At 32.7% G+C, this 19,393-nt stretch overlaps 3 protein-coding genes across 3 annotated transcripts; 1 reads left to right on the top strand and 2 right to left on the bottom strand.

Moving 5' to 3' along the window:
• Positions 1 to 868: 868 nt before the first annotated feature.
• On the top strand, positions 869 to 2,182 carry LOC122723421. Its single transcript, XM_043955544.1, has one exon. The coding sequence runs from the start codon at positions 1,199 to 1,201 to the stop codon at positions 1,856 to 1,858; it is 660 nt and encodes a 219-aa protein (XP_043811479.1). The 5' UTR covers positions 869 to 1,198; the 3' UTR covers positions 1,859 to 2,182.
• A 4,719-nt stretch (positions 2,183 to 6,901) lies between these two features.
• LOC110626072 lies at positions 6,902 to 10,046 on the bottom strand. The gene is made up of 2 exons (XM_021771814.2): positions 8,333 to 10,046; positions 6,902 to 7,770 (listed from the first exon to the last, which is right to left on the bottom strand). Exon 1 carries the CDS (start codon positions 9,613 to 9,615, stop codon positions 8,437 to 8,439), a length of 1,179 nt encoding a protein of 392 aa, XP_021627506.1. The 5' UTR covers positions 9,616 to 10,046; the 3' UTR covers positions 6,902 to 7,770; positions 8,333 to 8,436.
• LOC110624002 lies at positions 7,022 to 8,177 on the bottom strand. The gene is made up of 2 exons (XM_043950267.1): positions 8,158 to 8,177; positions 7,022 to 7,703 (listed from the first exon to the last, which is right to left on the bottom strand). Exons 1-2 carry the CDS (start codon positions 8,175 to 8,177, stop codon positions 7,022 to 7,024), a joined length of 702 nt encoding a protein of 233 aa, XP_043806202.1.
• Positions 10,047 to 19,393: the final 9,347 nt, after the last annotated feature.

Consider the following 19,393-nt stretch of genomic DNA (forward strand, 5'->3'; position numbering starts at 1 on the left):
ATAAATAGTATTTTTCTTAATTATTTGTGACATTTTTTAATTTTTGACAGTTTAATAAAAGCCTATTTATATTTATCTTAATAATATTAATTAAAATTTTTGACGAAATCTAAATAATTTTGTTAAAACTATTTCTCAACCATGCATATGAAGAGAATATCTATTTTGAAAATTTTTTATTTCCAATTTTGTTCAACTAGTCAGATAAATGCATTCATTATTGCCTACAATTTTTATTAGATGGGATTTGCAAAAGGGCCATATTGCGCCCTGAGAATAGGATTGAGAAGACAATGATGTTGGCAAACCTGACATGATAGGTGCATGAAATTGAAATTTGGTTAGGCTATAATTATAATAAAATCCAAAATATTGGTCTGAATAAACATAAATATTTAATTTTTTCCCTCGCATTTGAGATTTCGAGAATATAAAATCAGTGAAAACTATTATAAAATCCCTTTACATCTCTATTTTGAGGTTAAATTTTACTAAAAGTACATGAACTTATCAGTTTTAACCCAGTGTTATAGATTACATGTACTTTTATCAGAGGATATAATAGCAATCTGTAACAGCTCGGGGATCGGACCGCTATCGGCATTAGGATTCAAATCTGCTTAAGGCCGCGGAGACCCGTAGCAAGCCCACTGTGAACTCTGTGTACCTGATAAATCCCTGTATGATCATTAAAATTTTAAACTTTTTCATACATATTAATCTTCATATATTTTTATGTTATAAATATTTAGTGTACGTTATCGATAATAGCCCAAAGTTCATGTACCTTGCTGAAATTTACCCCAAAATTGGCATAATTGATTGGGAGAAAAATTGGCTAATAATTGAGAATGGGAAAAAAAATAGAATCAATAAGGCTGAAATTTGGCAATACAATATAATTTGAATACCAAGAAGCCCATAAGAAAGGCTTCAGAAATACCCGTAAGAAATTATTTTGGGCCTAAAGTAAGCCCATAAAAATTTTATGAGATCTGACCGTTGGAGGCGACGAAATGTAACCGTTGAGAATCCCAGGCGTTTTTCGGCAATTTAAATATCTGTTAGTCTCTGTCACCGATATCTGTTTCTATCATCCAACGTTTTGAACTCTTTTTTTTTTTTTTTTCATAATCAACATCACATTCTCGTTTGCTTGCACATTTTTGCTAAACCTCTGTTTAATTTTGGTTCGACAATGGCTGAATTGAAGGATGCTCATATCCTAGAGATCTCCGTAAATGAAGAACAGCAACAGAAACTTTTGTGTGTCATGAACACAGTCACAGCTATTCAGAACCACCCACTGGCAGAAATCTCCCATAGTCCAGGCCATCTCCTGCTTCTCAAGCTGTGGCAAAGAGAAGAAGATCTTTTCTGCCGCCGAACTGGAGCAAAAGAGTCTAGAATGGAAGCAATCAAGCGCGAAATCTTCGAGCTTTGTTGTTTCCTTCTATTCTTCCATGGGATCTTCTTAACCATACTGTTTACATCTTCCATTAACAGCAGAGAGCATAGTTGCAGAAAATGGTGGATACCCTCCTTTGTGTCTCTGTCAGCTTCTCTTGTTTTTGTGTTTTTGGTTCAAGTTAAAGTTGTTAGGTACTGGAAAGTGTGGAGGCAGTTGCAGAGGGAAAGGGACGACAATAGAGCCCTGGCGAGGTGTGTTCAAGAGCTGAGAATGAAAGGGGCGAGTTTTGATTTGTCGAAGGAGCCACAGAGAGGGAAGAAAATGAAGAGCTCCAGTGTTGAGATCAAATGGAAACCACTCACTTGGTGTTCACAGTATCTGGTTAATATCTGTATTGTTTGTCTCTCAGGATTGATCTTTCCTGCTTCAAAATTCATTGTCTGTTGATTCAAATCAGAGAGATGCTTATGAGACTCAGATCATACAAAAGGCAACGGATTTACTTTGATCAAGTGAAAGTAATGAAGCTTCTCGTTCATGCCATTTCTCGGGAGAAACTGTTGGAAATGCTGAATCTTGGGGTCTGAAATTTCATTGTTCGGCAGCCAATAAAAGAAGGGTCCTATGAGATCTAACTCCTATCAAGAATTTTTCTTTTTGGAAGACAATACATAGGACTCGTAAAGTTGGATACTATTTTAAGTGTATTTTAAACATTTAAATATAATTTTATTAAGTCCATTATTAATTTTTAGTATTAATTTAATTAAATTTCAGAATTAAAAAAAAAATCTATGAATATATATTATAATATTTCCATTCGAACAAATCAATTAATCTCATAGGTTGAAATATATTACATAAATGTATATTATTTTATGAATAAGTGCATTGAAATTGAGCCTTAAAAAATTTATATAAAAAATAATTTGCATGCATTGGTTATATAAGTGATTTTTTAATTTAAAATCAATAAATAATATTATATATGACTTTTACATTATGATTCATTTTATATGTTATTTAGTCCATTAATAACAAGTGAGGATGAATTGAATATATTTGAAATTATATAAAAGTATTTATGTGATTGAGATATGATTAGTATTTAATTAAATTAATATTTTGATTTTAACTTTAATTATTAATTAAGAAAAGAGAAAAGTGAAGAAGATAAAAATTAATTTCAAATTTTAATTTTTAATTTTTATTTTAGTATTTTTCAACCTTAGCCTTTAATTTATAGTAGATTGTAGTTAGCATCACCCTTCTTTTATTTCTTTAATTTGTAGCCATTTAATTTAGAGTTTTAAAACCCTTTTTATACCCTTAGTTTTACTATTGAGGGGAGCAATCTGAAATTTTATAGGAAAACCAGTTCCAAAACGCCCAACCTTCTGCCGTTTTGTCCCTCACCCAAAAACCCACTTCCTCCCGCGACAATTACCTCAGCTCCGAGACCCATTTTCTCAACTCCCGTTCCATGCGCTCCTATCCACCGCCGAATCACACGTTTTCACCCAAAAACCCACGTTCACTGCTGAAACCCATTTTTGCTTTCACTAGTGACCACCGTTCCCCATTTCACCAAACCGACACTACCCATCCCTCATTTCTGAATTCAATTTAGGAGTTAATTCTACTGACATAACGTGTTTTAAATCAATAATAAACTGACCAAACTTTGTAAAAATTCCTTATTCTCAGAATTAACACAAGAGTTCAAGTCCATCTATTGCCCAATCACGCAACCTCAACCAATTCGAAATTCGTCTAAAACATGGGATTTTTGTGGTATTAGTATCTTAAAAAAAATTGTGCTATTAAGGATCGGAAAAGACAAAATTAAAAATCCGTTAAAACAATTAGAGAATTTCATTATTCATTATATTTTTGTCAACCCGAGCCTTTAGCCTCGAACACTTCTCTTGCAGGAAACTTTAGTCCATCTCCTGAGCCTCGAACTCTTGCCTCAAAACCTAGTTACGCTTTTTGGCTATGTATGCACAAAGGACAGTCTCTATGGCGGAGTGTATTATGTTGTCGTAGAGGTCATCCATCTCGACCTCGTTTAAACAATGACTGTTCTTGGGCCTCAAAGCATTTTTGGCTATGAGGATTGATATGCAGGATTCCTCGAGAAGAAAGATCGTTCGAGTCATCGCCAGCACCAGGTGTTGGATACTCCAAGGCCACGAAGATTTAACCCTAGCATTTTCAGATGCTGGCTCGACAGTGACAGAGACTGCTGCAGAAGCGCCCCTTGTAGAAAACTCAGGCTGAGTAGGAGCTAATTCTTCAATTGCAAGAGGGGATGGAGGAAGATGAAGCATGATAATCTCCTCGGTACGACGAGCTCCTTTGGAAAGTAGACCGGTCGCTCCAGCAGCCGCTTTCCTCTTATGAGTAACACGTGCTGCCTCAATTAATTTGTTTCTTGATTCGACTACACATGCACAACACAAAAGGTGAGTAAATAAGATAATTCAAAAATAAAGAAGTTAGAAAGAAAAATGCCCTGCTTGTTAGCATGAGACGTGCTTTCTCAAATGTTCGGAAGGCTGGGTGAGTGAGGAGCCCGAGTCTAGTCAGCTTGAATGTGGCTTCGCTAAGAAATAATGGCATTCCTCACCGCTATAGTAATATCGATCCTCTGTATCGAGGCCATCCTCTAGAGGAAGTCCAAAGACTCCTCTTTGTCCCGTTGTGGCTGAACCATATTCTTTCGAAGCTCATGTATACGTTCCAGTCAGTTTGGAGCCATCCAAAACCTCCGAATACCTTATGATGTAGGATGAAAATTTTATTTTTCCAACGTTTGAGAGAAGAGGGCATCTGGTCAAAAAGAGTTTGACGTTTTTTTTAGCAGAAAAACCAGAACTCTTCGTTCTTTTGGGTTCCTAGCTAGTACAGTTGGGAGAACATTGTAATACTCAACTTGATTTTGTTGTTAAAGTAGAGAAAGCGAAAATCCACCAAAATCCACCAAAATCCTACAACTGTTGGGATGCATTTGGGCGACTGTCAGCTTGTGGAAATGAAGGATTTCAATCTAAAATGGATCCATTGAAAATCGAAGATCTGCTTTCAGTTGCTCTTTATGGATGATGATCGTGTCCTCCGCATAAATTCGATCATCCATCTAAACATGTGCAGTGAGAGCATAAACTCGAAAAATCTCTCGAGAGATTTGATAGTGATCATAAAGGTGCTCTACATCCTTCTCGATCAACATAGAAGGAATGTTGTTTACCAAGACACTTTCGTTATCATGGACCGTCCTCAGTAGGATGACGGGAGAAGGAGCTTGAGGATGGACTTCCACTAGAGGAAGAAGAAGAAGAAAAATCCTATTCTTTTTTATGAAAGCATGAATTGCCTTGAGTAAAGAAGTGTAGGAATGAAGATGAGTAGTCGAGTCTTTGCTAAAGTGCAGAGATCAATTGTGAGAAAAAGTAGAGATTAGAGAAAAAGAAAGATTTTTATATGATAATTTTGACGGCAGGTTTTGAATGTGGTTCGAGAAATAAGGTAATCATCAGTTATAATTAGGAGTAGGCGATGTGGACGCGAGCACAAAAAGTCAATCCAGACATGCCACGTACCCAATATCGTGAAAACAACTTTAACCTTCGAATCTGAACAATCGAAGACTAGCAGAGCACCTCTGATGCGACATAACAAGCGCACAAAGTAAGCTATGAGCTGACGCCATAAGACTAGACCATATGATAATAGTCTGATAAGCTAATACGCAGTCCCACCGATGAAAAGGAAGACCCAAATACTATTGCACTCGGTTCTTCATCAAAGCTCGCTTTATCCTGAGTAGGACAAAGTTTTACGGAAAGCTACCATTGGCAGACACAATCCAGTAGATCTCTATTATACCTATAATCGCAAACACCATTGCACTCGATTCTTTATCAAAACTCGCCTTATCCTGAGCAGGACAAGGTTTCACGGAAAGCTACCATTGGCATACACAATCTAGTAGATCCCCATTACACTTATAATCGTGGAAACTCTTATCCATTAGCTAGCACCAATCGAATTTTCTAGAGATTTGATAAACAACTTCATCTTCTTACAGTATAAAAACTCATAAAAATAGCAGTATAAAAGCTGATAAACATAGATATCAAGGTTGCATTCTTACATAACTATACTTGAATTCTAAATAATTTATTATACTATTTCATTTCTCCAGTTTACTGATTTGACCATCGTAATGACTGTTATAAGCGCAAATCAACTTATATTTTTTTCTTTCTTGCAAATTAACCAATCACAGATCAGCTTAGTTTCGGCCACATCAATACTTGTAATTGTTATTATTATTATTATTATTATTATATATATTAATAAAATATAATTTGATAAAACTAGAAATAAATTAAGTTAAATTAACTGTAACTATTTTTAAAAAAAATTATATTATTTTCAACTAAATTACGTAATTTTAGTATAAAAGACAAACGAAACTAAACAAATTTACAATAAATTAGAGAAATGATAAAAACTTATTTAATTGAACTTTATTTTTTTAAAAAAATTGCAACAATTTTTGAAAATTCTATTAAGATTTTTTTTTAACTTTTTTTTCACCACTTTAAGAGTTTGAAAATTGTAAAAATAAGACTATATTATGTTTGATTATTTAGTATTTTGATATATTTTAAATGTAAATATTATATGATATTTAAATATTTAATATTATTTTGAAATTAGAATATAAAATTTGTTAATTCAATATAAATAGTACATAGTAATATATTAAAGTATTTAATTATTTCGATGAAATTTAAATTTTATTATAAAAACGAGAATTAAAATCAAAATAAGAATAGATACTAAAATTGAATCAAATCTGAAAATATATGAACCATACCAAATTTCAATTTCAATTTTAGTTTGAAAAAATTTAAAAAATCCAGCCGATTTCTAAAAAGAACCATTCTAGAACTGCACACCCCAATTACATTATATATGAAAGCTGCCTAATTTAGACTTTTGGATAGAAAAAAATAGGAAAAAAATTGAGGACTACCTAAACTAAAATGATAGAAGAAGTTCAAATACATGAAAAATTAGGTGTTCCTAGTTTGTTTATATTTATTTATTTACCTAATCTATTTTTTTATTTATTTTATTTGGTTATAATTTTTAAATATTTAGGAAATATAATTTTTAGTTTAGTCACTTTTTAATAACTAATGAAATTAAAGCCGCCCATTAAAAACCCAAAAAAGGTTTCCCCTAGGAGTATAAGAAGCAAAAGTGGACAACGCTCCACAAAGAAACTCCAAGATTCCTTACTTGATGTTCATGGACCCTAATCCCTTGTAATAGTTGTAGTTTTATTTTGCCCTTTTTATTTAACTTTTAATATTTAACATATGCAAATAATTGAGTATAAATGATAATATGCATATAATTGAACCCTAAACTGGAATGAGATTGCTGAAACTAATACAAGAGAAAAGAAAAGAAAAGAAAAGAAAAAGACATTTGAATTAAAATATGATTGACTGACCCAAGCCAAGTTACTTTCTAGGGTGTTGAAGGAGGCAGCCAATACAAAAAGGGTCCTTTGAGAGCTAACTCGCATCAAGAATTTTTCTCTTTGGAAGATGAAACCAGAGTATGACCTTTGTAAGCTAACAATAATTCCTCAGCCTCATCTGGAAAGCTTGAGATAAACTTATCTACAAACATCACCTCTGTCATAAACAACATTTTACGAAAGCTTGGTTCCTTATATAATTTCTTTGATTTCAAAATATCCCAAACTCTGAAACCAGGAACCACTCTTTTTTCCATACTCTGAATCAAAATTGAAGCACTACAGACTAAGGCCTCCTTAAACTTCACTGAGTTCAGAAAGACACTTATTCCCAACTTCAACTTCTCCTCAGACCTTGTTAGCAAATATGGAGCCTTTCTAAATATTTCTCTGCATTCATACTCTGAATAACCAAAACTCCCAAAAAGTCCATATTTTCTCTCAACTGTCTTGTCACCTGAGCCAAAAACAGCAATTAAACCATAAACCAAAATCCTCGATTTGGCTGAGAATCCCATACTCAAAGTTTGAGAAACAATGTTTCTAAATACGGATTCTTGGCACGCTAAAAGCCGAGGCTTATTAATTAACAAAAATGAGAGCTGAGATCCAACTATCCCGCAACTCTCAAGGTGTGCTATGCTGGATAACAATCTTGCCTGAGGGTTTTTGCGGGTAACAATGCGGTAGCATCTAATTAAAACGGTTACCAAATCCTTATTCTTCCTATCATTCAACAAATGTTTCTGCAAGATTTCAACACAAGGATCCAACTTTGCCGTCTAACTTGCACCTAAAAATTGGGGACAGAAGGCAAGAGTAAGGTCGAGCAACAATTGAACAGGCCTTTGTATATCTTTGCTACCATGTAATAGAAGTTAATGGCACAAAAACATTGATATGTATGTATTCAACCCTTATAGGTATATGGAAAATTCATGTACGCATTAGGTGTATACACCCATCCAATCTAAAATCAACATACACTCTTATAGCAGATAAATGAATACCAAGGATTATCCTTATCAAATAACTATTCCTCTAAGTTTTTCCATGTTCAGATATTTAAATGTTTGTTTCCCTTTTTAATGTATATTTAAATAAGGTTAAATTTTTTACCTGTGGAGTATTTAATAAGATTTTGCAGTCAATGCATCTTCATTGATTTTCTGGTTTATACCTAGCATTCACAAGTTTCATCCTATCGCATAACATTTTATCATCTTAAGAAAAAGGTTAGGAAATTAAATAAATTGGAAGTAGGATTATTATCATCTTAAGAAAAGGGTTAGGAAATCAGAGCTAATTATGGTGACCAAAAAAGAAATAAACCGGAAGATGTGTATTTTCATAACCTTTAAAGTTTATAGCCCGTGTCCATAGACATGTACCCATGTCGCTGAAAAGGTGCTGCGACTTCAGGCAAGTTGCTCCATGTATACTTAAAGGCCCTTGAAAGCTAACTTATATCAAGATCTTTCTTCTTCTGAAGATGATGCCAAGTATGACCTTTGTAAGCTAGCAACAATTCCTCTGCCTCATCTGGAAAGCTTGATATATACTTCTGCACAAACACCTCCTCTGTCGAGAAAAACATTGCAACACGCACTTTTTCCTCCAAAAATTTCTTTGATTTCAAAATTTCCCAAACTCTGAAACGAGGAAGCACTCTTCTTTCCATGCTCTGCATCAAAATTGGAGCATAACGGACTAAGTTCTCCTTTTCAAGCTTCACTGTGTTCAAAAAGAATTTAATTTTCAACTTCAACTTCTCCTCAGACCTTGTTAGCAAATATGGAGCCTTTCCAAATATTTGTCTGCATTCATACTCTGAATAACCAAAACTCCTAAAAAGTCTATATTTTCTCTCAACTGTCCTGTCACCTGAGCAAAAAACAGCAATTAAACCATAAACTAACATCCTCGATTTGGCTGAGAATCCCATACTCAAAGTTTGAGAAACAATGCCCCTACGCACGGATTCTTGGCACGCTAAAAGCCGAGGCTGATTAATTAACAAAAATGAGAGCTGAGATCCAACTATCCCACAACTCTCAAGGTATGCTATGCTGGATAACAATCTTGCTTGAGGGTTTTTGCAGGTAACAATGCGGTAGCATCTAATTAAAACGGTTACCAAATCTTTATTCTTCTTATCATTCAACAAATGTTTCTGCAAGATTTCAACACAAGGAACCAACTTTGTCGTCAAACTTGCACCTAAAATTGGGGAACTTTTGGAAATGAGCTTACCCAGGTCATGACCCACAATACCCAAGTCCTGAAAGACCTTGATTTTTGGTGCAAGGGTCTTGTCGGGGTTAGCGAAGATAATTTGGGGAAATAAATGAGCAGCAGACTGGATTTGGGAATTGGAGACACCAAGGTTTTTGAAAAAGTTAACCACAGATTGAGCATTTTCAAGGGATTTTAAACTAGAACGGCGGGCGGAGAGAGTGAGCGCTTGGGTTTCAGAGAAATTGAAGGTTTCTATTAGGAATTGGAAAAGGGCAGGGTTTGGGGTTTTTGAGATTTTGGCAAATGAAGAAAAGGAAGGAAACGGAGGCTGTTTGGGGTTGAGAAGTAGATTGTACAAATGGGAATGTGAAAGACCAGATAGTGATTTCACAATTTGCATTGGAATTAAAATTACAGTGCAAATGGGGGTTAGGGTTTAAGTAAATCAAGATCAAGGAAACCAAATTGAAAATCACTTCAAATGTCCAAAAATCAGCACGTAATCGACAACGAAGATCACCAACTATAAAAGGATTAAAATTTTGAGATTATGCAGATGGAAACAAAAGGGGGAAGAAACAAATACATATAATTGTATCACCAAATCGTTTTTCTTACTTTGATCAATTCAAGAGAATGAAGCGTCTCAGTCGGGTCATTTCTTGTGGAAAACTGTTGAAATGTAGAGTCCCTTGTGTGAATTATCATTGCCAGACGGGAAGAATGAAGCTGGAAGGTGTCGTCTTCTCTCACACAAAAGCAACGTTAACCCTTTGAGCTTTAACACAATGTTTGGGAGAAGGCAGGGTGAGTGAGGTTTTCTGAATTATATTTTTATAAAGGTTTTTTGTGATTTTTTAATTTTAATAATGTTTTATTGTTTGGAAGATAGATAAGTTTTTTTAAGGTATTTGAAAATTTTTAAGAGTAAATTTTTAGTGGGTTGAAATTTAAGATTTTTTAAAATTTTTAAAAATTTTATTTTAAATTTAAATTTAAAATTTTATTTTATTTAATTATTAAATATAGTTGATAGCCGATGAAAGGCGTCTGAAGCTAAAACATTTAAAGTGTTTAATAAATTATATTTAATTATTACGTATTAAATATAAAATGAGGAATAAAAATATATATTATATAATTTATTTATAATTAAAATAATGTAAAAATTAATAATTTATTATATAATATATAATTTAAAAATCTGATTATTAATAAAAATAAATTTTTTTACGTACATATAAGTTATTTTTATGATATTTACATTTATTTCATAATTATAAATAATTTAATAATATATATTAAGATTTATTTTAATATAAAAATTAATAATTAATCTATATTATATATAAAAGTGAAAAGAGGGGAAATAATTATTTTTTTATAATGTCTTTAATTTTTTAAATTATTTATAAATTAATTAATTTAATTATTTAAATAGTTGATAATTTTATTATTTAAAATAGATTATAATTATATTTTTAAATTAATTTGAGTTACTTAAGGATTTAAAAGATATATAATAAGATTAAATTTTTTTTAAATAAGTATATATATGAGATTATAATTTTATTATTTGAAATTAATTTTAGAATTTATTAAGAAAATTTGAATTAATTTAAATATTATTAAATTAATTATAAAATAAAAATTATTAAAATAATATATTTAAATATTAGATAAATATTAAGAAGATTATTGAAATAATATATTCATATTTTTTAAGTAAAATTAAATAATAAGTTAAATTTAATTAATGAAATTAAAAATATTAACGAAATAAAAATATTAAAATAAAAAGTACATATAATTCACTAATTTTTTAGTGAATTAATAATTTAAAAATTATTTCACTTAAATATTTCTAATTTTTTAATTTTTATAATTTATCTATACTATATATTGAAATAGAAATTTTTTTTATTTGTTAAATTAGTTAATAAAATAATATGATATATAAATTTATTAATGTTTAAAAATTTTAAATTAAATAAATTATTCTTTACTTAAATTTAAAATCTATTATATGGTAAAAAATTAATAATATATAAATTAAAATTATATTATTAATTATAAAAAGAAATTTTTATGAATTGATTAAAAAATAAAATATAAATTTATTATTATTTAATATTTTAATTTAATTAACTTTTTATTTAAATCTAATTATAAATATGATAAATTTATTAATTGTAATCTTTATAATTTATAAATTAGATTAATCGATTAGAATAATCTATTTTAAAATTATATAGGTTATATATCGCTACAAAATAAAAAAAGGGGATTGATATGTTGTTATAAAATCAATAAAAAATATAATTTTTTTAAATCATTCCGAATATATAATATTATATTTTTATTTTTTTAATAAATTATTTTTCATTTATATTTTTTTAATTTTCATTGTTATAAATTAATTTATTACCTATAAGTAATAAATTAAAGATTAGTTGAGTTAATTTTATATTGATCTTTTTATATATAAAATTAAATATTATTCTAAATATATGAAAAAAAGTTGATAATAATTTGGAATTATTGATGGCAAGAAGAAAATAATGAACGGGAAAATTTATAAGTCAAGATTTGAGAGTAAAATTATATAAAAAATAAATTATATATAAATTAAAATTTTATTATTTATAAAATAAATCACTTGTATTAAAATAATATAAAAATGTGCGATCCACGTTAGATAATAGTTAATAAATATTAAAAGAGTAATATATTTTAAGTAAAATATAAAGTCTTATAAGTTATGATGAGAAAAAACTCTAAAATTAAATGCAGCTGATAAACTATCTATCAGTTATCTGTCTTTATTTAAGAGTTATCAAACACAAAAGAAATTGTTGATTGAGAACTGATATCAGTTGAATAAAAGGGTAAATTAAATATTCTCTTTTTTTAAACTTTGAAAAAAAAATTCATTACCTTAAAATATCCCACAGAGCGTAAAATACCATTATTGCAGAAAGATATAAACATCGGGTCAGGCGACTGCTAGACCGAACATTTGGCTAGCAAGATAACCAACTGAAGTAAGGCAAACCGTTTGTTCAGTAAGACAACCACCTGGCCAACCTAAGGATGATCATGTGGTTAGGCAAGATGACAAGATGACCATCCAAAGAGAAGGATACAATATGATTCAAACGATTAGACAAGACGATCTAAGTCGAGGTATAATGATAAGATGACCATCCAAAGAGAATGATACAATCTAATTCAGATGATTAGACAAGATGACTTGAGTCGAGATATAAACCTAGACACATCGATGATCTAGCGACTTAGCGGTCGACCTAATGATGACCACTTGGCGGAACGACCTAACAAGCAAATGGAGTCGGTGGAACGACCTGATAACCAAATGGTCGGACCAACGATCAAGTAGTCGGTGGGACGACCTAATAAGCAAATGGTCGAATCAAGAACCAAGCAGTTGGTAGGACGAACTGGTAGGTAAATGGTCGGACTACTTTGTAGATAGTGCGTAGTCTGATGACCTATGTAATAACCTGATTAAACAACACCGTATTATTTTACACTCATATTATTCTTGTTAAAGACACAGTTTTAGTTTAGCTTAGATTCTTTAAAGATTTATTCTTTTAGATTCTTCTACTTCGTGCTGTGCACGTGGATTAAGTCCTATAGATAAGTATAAATAGGTCTTCTTGTACAGAGAAAAATGATCAATATACAAAAGAGTATTATTCTGTTCTTTCTTTTTACATGTTATTAGAGCGGGCGAGTTTTTAGAGTAAAATTTTATTAAAGGTTGTGACTTTCGTTTCTCTCAATCCATTTTGCTAAAATGTAAGAAGACGAAGAAATGACAAATCCAGTGCCCATAGTAGAAACTAAGGCGTCTAGTTCGCGAAAGGATAAAGAACATACAATAGACATGGTAAACGACGATCCGTTCTGCCTACAGTCGTCTGACCATCCATATATGATTTTGATCTCAGCTTCTCTAATAGGAAGTAGAAACTTCAGGTCTTGGGATAGAGCCATGAGAATAGCATTAAAAGCCAAGCAGAAATTAGGTTTTGTTGATGGCGCCGTTCCGATGTCGAGTAAAGACCATGAATTCTTTGAAAAATGAAAAAGATGTGATAATATGGTCACATCTTGAATTTTAAACTCTATTTCGAAAGATCTCGTAGATAGTTTCATATATATGACATCTTCAAGGGATCTATGGTGTGAGATTACGGAGAGATTTGGAGAGGGTAATGGCACTCAAATATATGAACTGCATAGGTAGATTTTTCTCATCTCTCAAGAAAATTCACTTGTTTCTCTTTACTTCATCCGTCTGAAAAGGTTGTGGGATGAGTTAGGTCTATAGAAGTTTTACCTCCACGTATTTGTGGAGGGTCCAAAGCCATTGATGATATGAACAATAGAAATAGACTCATGCAATTCTTGATGGATTTAAATAAAAATTTTGACTCTGTGAGAGATCAAGTTTTGGTTGTTAACCCCCTGCCATCCATAAACCGGGCATATTCTATGGCCTTGAAGCACGAATCTCAAAAGGAGGTGCTAAGCAAAAGAAACCCTGAATCAAATAAACCCTTGGTGCTATTTAATTAGTCACAAAAGAGAAATCCTGAATCAAATAAACCCTTGGTGCTATTTAATTAGTGACAAAAGAGAAAAGAAAAAATATATTAGTCACAAAAAAAAAACAAAAAAGATATGATCCAAAAAAGGATACTGTAATCATTGTAATATGATGGTCATATTAGAGATAATTGTTTTAAGCTTATAGGATATCCTGATTGGTTCAAGAATAAAATCAATATTGGAGGGAAACCTATTAAACAGGAGAGAGAAAGAAATATTGGCCGAAAGTTGATAACCGTCACTAAGGATCTAGAGTTTGAGGAGGATAGTCCTCTTGATATAATAAATGATGGTACTAAAATCGATGAGATTGGAATAACTGTAACGACCCAAAAACCGGACCGCTACCGGTGCTAGGGTTCAGATAGACTTAAAGGTCACTGGAATCCGTAGCAAGCCTACTATGCATCTTGTTACACCTGATAAAATTCCATACATGATCACACGATTTAACAAAAACATAACATTACATGAACTAAGGCTCGACTTGTGCATGCATTATAATCGAAAACATAAAACCCATACTAGAGCCCTCATCAAATGCTCCAGTATGGTCAACATAACATGCCTCAAGCTCAGTTCAAATATAAACTCATACATAAAACGTTTACATGCAGGGATCATGAAGCAGGGATTACAAGGACAAACACTAGGGTAAAATACAATTCTAATCCATCAAACAATACATATCCATAACTATACTATTATAAAAGGCTATACCAGCAACTTAGCCGACTTTCCCGAACTAACTGTGAACCTACAAACCTGGGATTAAGGGAAAGGGATAAGCTACAAGAGCCTAGTGAGCAGAACATAAAAACAGTTTAATAAAACATATGGTCATATGAATGCGTCACAATACAAACAATTCACATCAAGATGGACTTGTCACCAACCCTCTACAGATTCCAAAAGTGTCTGGCCCACGATGGGTGTTCCTCAAAACTTCCTCTTAAACATAACATAACATAACATATCCATAGTGTCAGGGGCGTAGAATGGGTCTCGACCTGAACTTTCTCTTACATATTGACAGGGGCATAGAATGGGCATCGACTTGGACTTCCATATCCATCATAACATACTCGAGGGCTAGTGGGTCATCCAACATCCATCCACAACAACAATAACTATGCAATGCATCATATTCGTAAATTCTAATGCAAAAGAACCTAATTACATATACATGACATTCGTGATGTATGAGCATGCTTAAAAAGTTTTGATTTCTTTGAAATAATATATCAGTTCAGTTCTACTCACCTCTGGCTGACGCTCGCCTACTACTGAAACAGTTATCTCACTACAGGCCTCTACGGTCTCCCAAGTCCGATCCTACACAGATGGACTTAAATGAGAGACCAAACATAACTTTTACAATACTTAAAACAACCCCCTAAGAAATCCCTAAAAACATACAAGACATACATAGGAAACAGACAGAAAAAGGCTAGGCAGGGGACTTTCGGCAGCCGAAGGTCCCTCACAGATTCGAAGGTCAAAACCTTCAGGGCAAGGTTCGATGGCCTAAAGCCCTTCACAGATTCGAAGGTTATAACCTTTGGGGGTAAGTTCGGCGACCTAAAGCCCTTCACAGATCCGAGGGTCATAACCTTCGGAGGCAGTTTAGGTGGCCAAAAGAATGCCTCCACAGGCAAGTTAGGCGACCAAACTTTGCTTCAGCGGCGGAATCTGGGTTCTCCAGCAAGGCAGAACCCAATTCTGCCCTAAACATGCAGCCTCCAAAATACTTCCAAACGCACATGCGAAAGCCTAACAGCTACTAAACATACTTAACACATATAAGGAACCTAAAAAACTAGCTTTAACTCAACATGCATCAACAGAAACCCAAGAGAAAAAACGTTCCACATCAAAACTAACATAAACTTTAAAACTTTTAGAATAATCAATCATGCATGTCCTAATGACTAGAAAATTTTGATTTAAAATCTTCAGAAAACATTGGAGAAGCAAGGATTAACTCACCTCTTGAAGAAAATATGGAACACACAGCAACTAAACTTGAAGGAAGAGGAAAAAATCGTTCTCCAAAGGTCTCCAAAGGCTAAGACTTGAAGTCCAAACTCGAATCTTCAAAAACAAGGTAAAAAACTTATGAATTCTCCAAGAAATTGAAGTAATTTCAGCAAAAACATCTGGGAAAGGGCATGGACTTACTTCTACCCGAAGATGGAGAAAAAGCTATCTCGATTTTCGGGCTGAAGGCCTTAAGGTTCGGCGGCCAAACCTTAAAACCTTTTCAAAACTCTTTTTTTAACACGATTCTAAAAACTTCAAATTCATTTTATGAAATTTCTATTTTACCCTTGTAAAGATTTCAGTTTCAAGATTTCGGATTTCAATGGAGATTCCATCGGAAAGTGAGAATTCCGACGTCGAAGTTTAGCCGGGTATTATATTCTTCCCCCCTTAAGAACATTCGCCCTCGAATGTTCAACAAAGTAAACGAGCAAAACATATATATCAAGAAGATACATGAAAACATTTATCAACTTACTTTAAAAGAGGTGGGGGTACTGCTTAAGCATCGACTCTCGGGTCTCTCATATGCACTCTTCCATATTATAGTGATTCCATAAAACTTTCACCATTGCGATTTTCTTGTTCTTCAGCTTTCTAATCTGCGTGTTTATGATCCATACTGGCTACTCAATATAGGTGCGATCTCTTAGAATCTCCATATCAGGTTCACTTTGAATCTTGCTCAGATCTAACATGAATTTCCGTAACATAGAAATATGAAAAACTGGATGGATTCTCTCCATAGAAGCAGGTAAATCTAACTTGTAAGATACATTCTCAATCTTTTGCAGGATTTCGAAGGGTCCAATATACTTTGGAGCTAGTTTATCTTTCTTTCCAAAACGAATCACCCCCTTCATAGGAGACACCTTAATCAATATCATATCTCCCTCCTAGAAAATCACTTGCTTTATGCGGATGTCTACATAGCTCTTCTGCCTACTCATAGCTGTTCTGATTTTCTCTCTAATAATAGGCACTACCCTGTTGGTAATCTCTACTAATTCTGCCTCCGCTAAAGCCCTTTCTCCCACTTTTTCCCAGCAGACAGGTGACATGCACTTCCTCCCATATAAAGCTTCATAAGGAGCCATCCCAATGCTAGCACGGTAACTGTTATTGTAGGCAAAATCGACTAATGATAGATGTTGCCTCCAAGAACCACCAAAGTCTAGCACACACATCCTTAGCATGTCCTCTATAGTTTGGATGGTCCTTTCCAATTGCCCATTAGTCTGTGGATGAAAAACAGTGCTAAAGTCTAGCCTCATGCTCATAGCATTTTGCAGACTCTGCCAAAATCTGGAGGTAAACTGGGGTCCCCTATCTGACACTATAGAAACTAGAGCCCCATGCAGCTTGATAATTTCTTCCACGTAGATTTATGCCAACTTGTCCACAGAGTAACCGCTCCTGACAGGAATAAAGTGAGCAGATTTGGTCAATCTGTCCACTATTACCCATATAGAGTCATGTCTGTTGGACGTTGCTAGTAACCCCACCACAAAATCTATCGCCACGTGTTCCCATTTCCACTCTGGAATCTGTAGTGGATTGAGCATTCCAGCTGGCTTCTGATGTTCCAACTTTACCCTCTGACACACCTTACAGGCGGACACAAACTGAGCCACTTCCCTCTTCATAGAAGGCCATCAATACACTTTCTTTAGATCCTGATACATCTTGGTGGCTCCAGGGTGAACACTGCACCTGGCATTATGAGCCTCTCTCATAATGTCTCCTTTCAAGCCTATGTCATCTGGTACACACAATTTGTTTCCGTAACGGAGAATCCCTCTGTTGTCAAACCTAAAATCACCATTCTTACCCTTCTGAACAGCTCCTGCTATTTTTACCAACTTGGGCTCCTCGAGCAGTTTCTATGCCACTTGTTCCAGAAACACGGGTGTCACTTTTATATGTGCTACTCACGCACCTGTACCAGACAACTCCAGCTGCAAGCCTTCCTTAACAAGCCTGTAAAACTCTTTTACCACTGGTCTTCTTTCCACTGAGATGTGGGATAAACTGCCAAGTGATTTCCGGTTAAGAGTCTCTGCCACCACATTTGCTTTACCCGGATGATAGTGGATTTTGCAATCGTAATCGTTAAGCAGCTCTACCCATCTCCTCTGCCTCAAGTTTAACTCCTTATGACTCAAGATGTATTGCAAACTCTTGTGATCTGTAAAAATCTCACATTTCACCCCATACAGGTATACCTCCACATCTTGAGTGCAAATATCACAGCTCCCTTTTCTAGATCGTGTGTATGATGCTTTAACTCGTGCTTCTTTAACTGTCTAGAATCATAAACAATTACTATCTCTCACAGAACCAACGTTAACCCTTTGATCTTGAGAAACCGTTATAATGATCCTTGATTTAAATTTTGGGCCAATTTGAAATAAAAGGGTTTCATTTTCAAATGTTTATTATCATTATTATTTAGTCTTTTTCAATAAAATTAAAATTAATTAATTAATAATTCCTTTAATAAAAAGACTAAAAACCTTTTTAATTTTCAACTTCTTATATCTTTTTTCTTATTTTGTTACTAATAGTAAAAAATTTTTAAAGTATATCACTTAATATAATTTATTTACTAAATAATGAATTGAATTTGATGAAATATTTAATTTTTTATTATTGAATACAAAAAAGTAAGCTAATGGGTTATAAAAATTAAAAAAAATAAATTGAAGTGTTCAATAAATAAAGAATAAAAAAAGGTTAGGATATATTATCTTTTTAAAAATAATTCACGAGTTAATTATAATATAATTTTGTAATCATCATTATTTTCCAATATATTAAAAAATTAAAAAATATATAAGTAAAATGGGTAGCTCCATATTAAAACATCATCGTCAAATGAATCTTCTCTTGTAATTTTTAAATCTTTTATAAAGAGTCAACATCCTCAATCAAACGTGCGAATATGTTGTAAAAAAAACCCGTAAATGCCATTTCATTCTAAAAGAATAGAAAATAACTTGCATATAAAAAAAATATTCTGCAAAATTTTATTTTTGAAAAATGCTTTGCATGAAAATTATTTTATAATAAAAATAATTTTTTTCATTACTTAATTGTAATTGTTTTTTAAAAAATAATGTATATTAATAAATTTATATATAATATTGTTAACAAAAGTCATTTTCCTGTAAAATAACTTAATTTATTCTTTGACTAATAAATCATTTTCCATTGATTAATTTTATCAAATTCTCCAAATGTTAAAAAATGAAGAAAAAAAAAAAGACAATTCTGTGTGGAAAGCCGTATCTGATGAAAATCATATGTACATATGTACGGGTATTGACACTTTATAATAAAGAAGACTAGTAAATTGTTTTCCAAAAACAAGAAAGTTTGAAAAGCCAAGCACCCTTGGCTTTCCATTTAAGCTCAAAATCTCTGCTTCCTCCATTTTCTCTACTCCATACTTATTTTTGGTGCCACTACCATGGCTTAAGCACTTGAGATGC

The sequence above is a fragment of the Manihot esculenta genome, chromosome 1, assembly GCF_001659605.2.
Source record: "Manihot esculenta cultivar AM560-2 chromosome 1, M.esculenta_v8, whole genome shotgun sequence".
In the NCBI taxonomy this organism is placed as follows: Eukaryota; Viridiplantae; Streptophyta; class Magnoliopsida; order Malpighiales; family Euphorbiaceae; genus Manihot; species Manihot esculenta.

Excerpts from the sequence above, each read along its gene's own strand:
- LOC122723421 (XM_043955544.1), top strand. The coding sequence starts at position 1,199 with ATGGCTGAATTGAAGGATGCTCATATCCTAGAGATCTCCGTAAATGAA.
- LOC110626072 (XM_021771814.2), bottom strand. The coding sequence starts at position 9,615 with ATGCAAATTGTGAAATCACTATCTGGTCTTTCACATTCCCATTTGTAC.
- LOC110624002 (XM_043950267.1), bottom strand. The coding sequence starts at position 8,177 with ATGAAACTTGTGAATGCTAG. Across the intron at positions 7,704-8,157 it reads ATGAAACTTGTGAATGCTAG|GAAGAATAAGGATTTGGTAA; the intron begins GTATAAACCAGA and ends GTTGAATGATAG.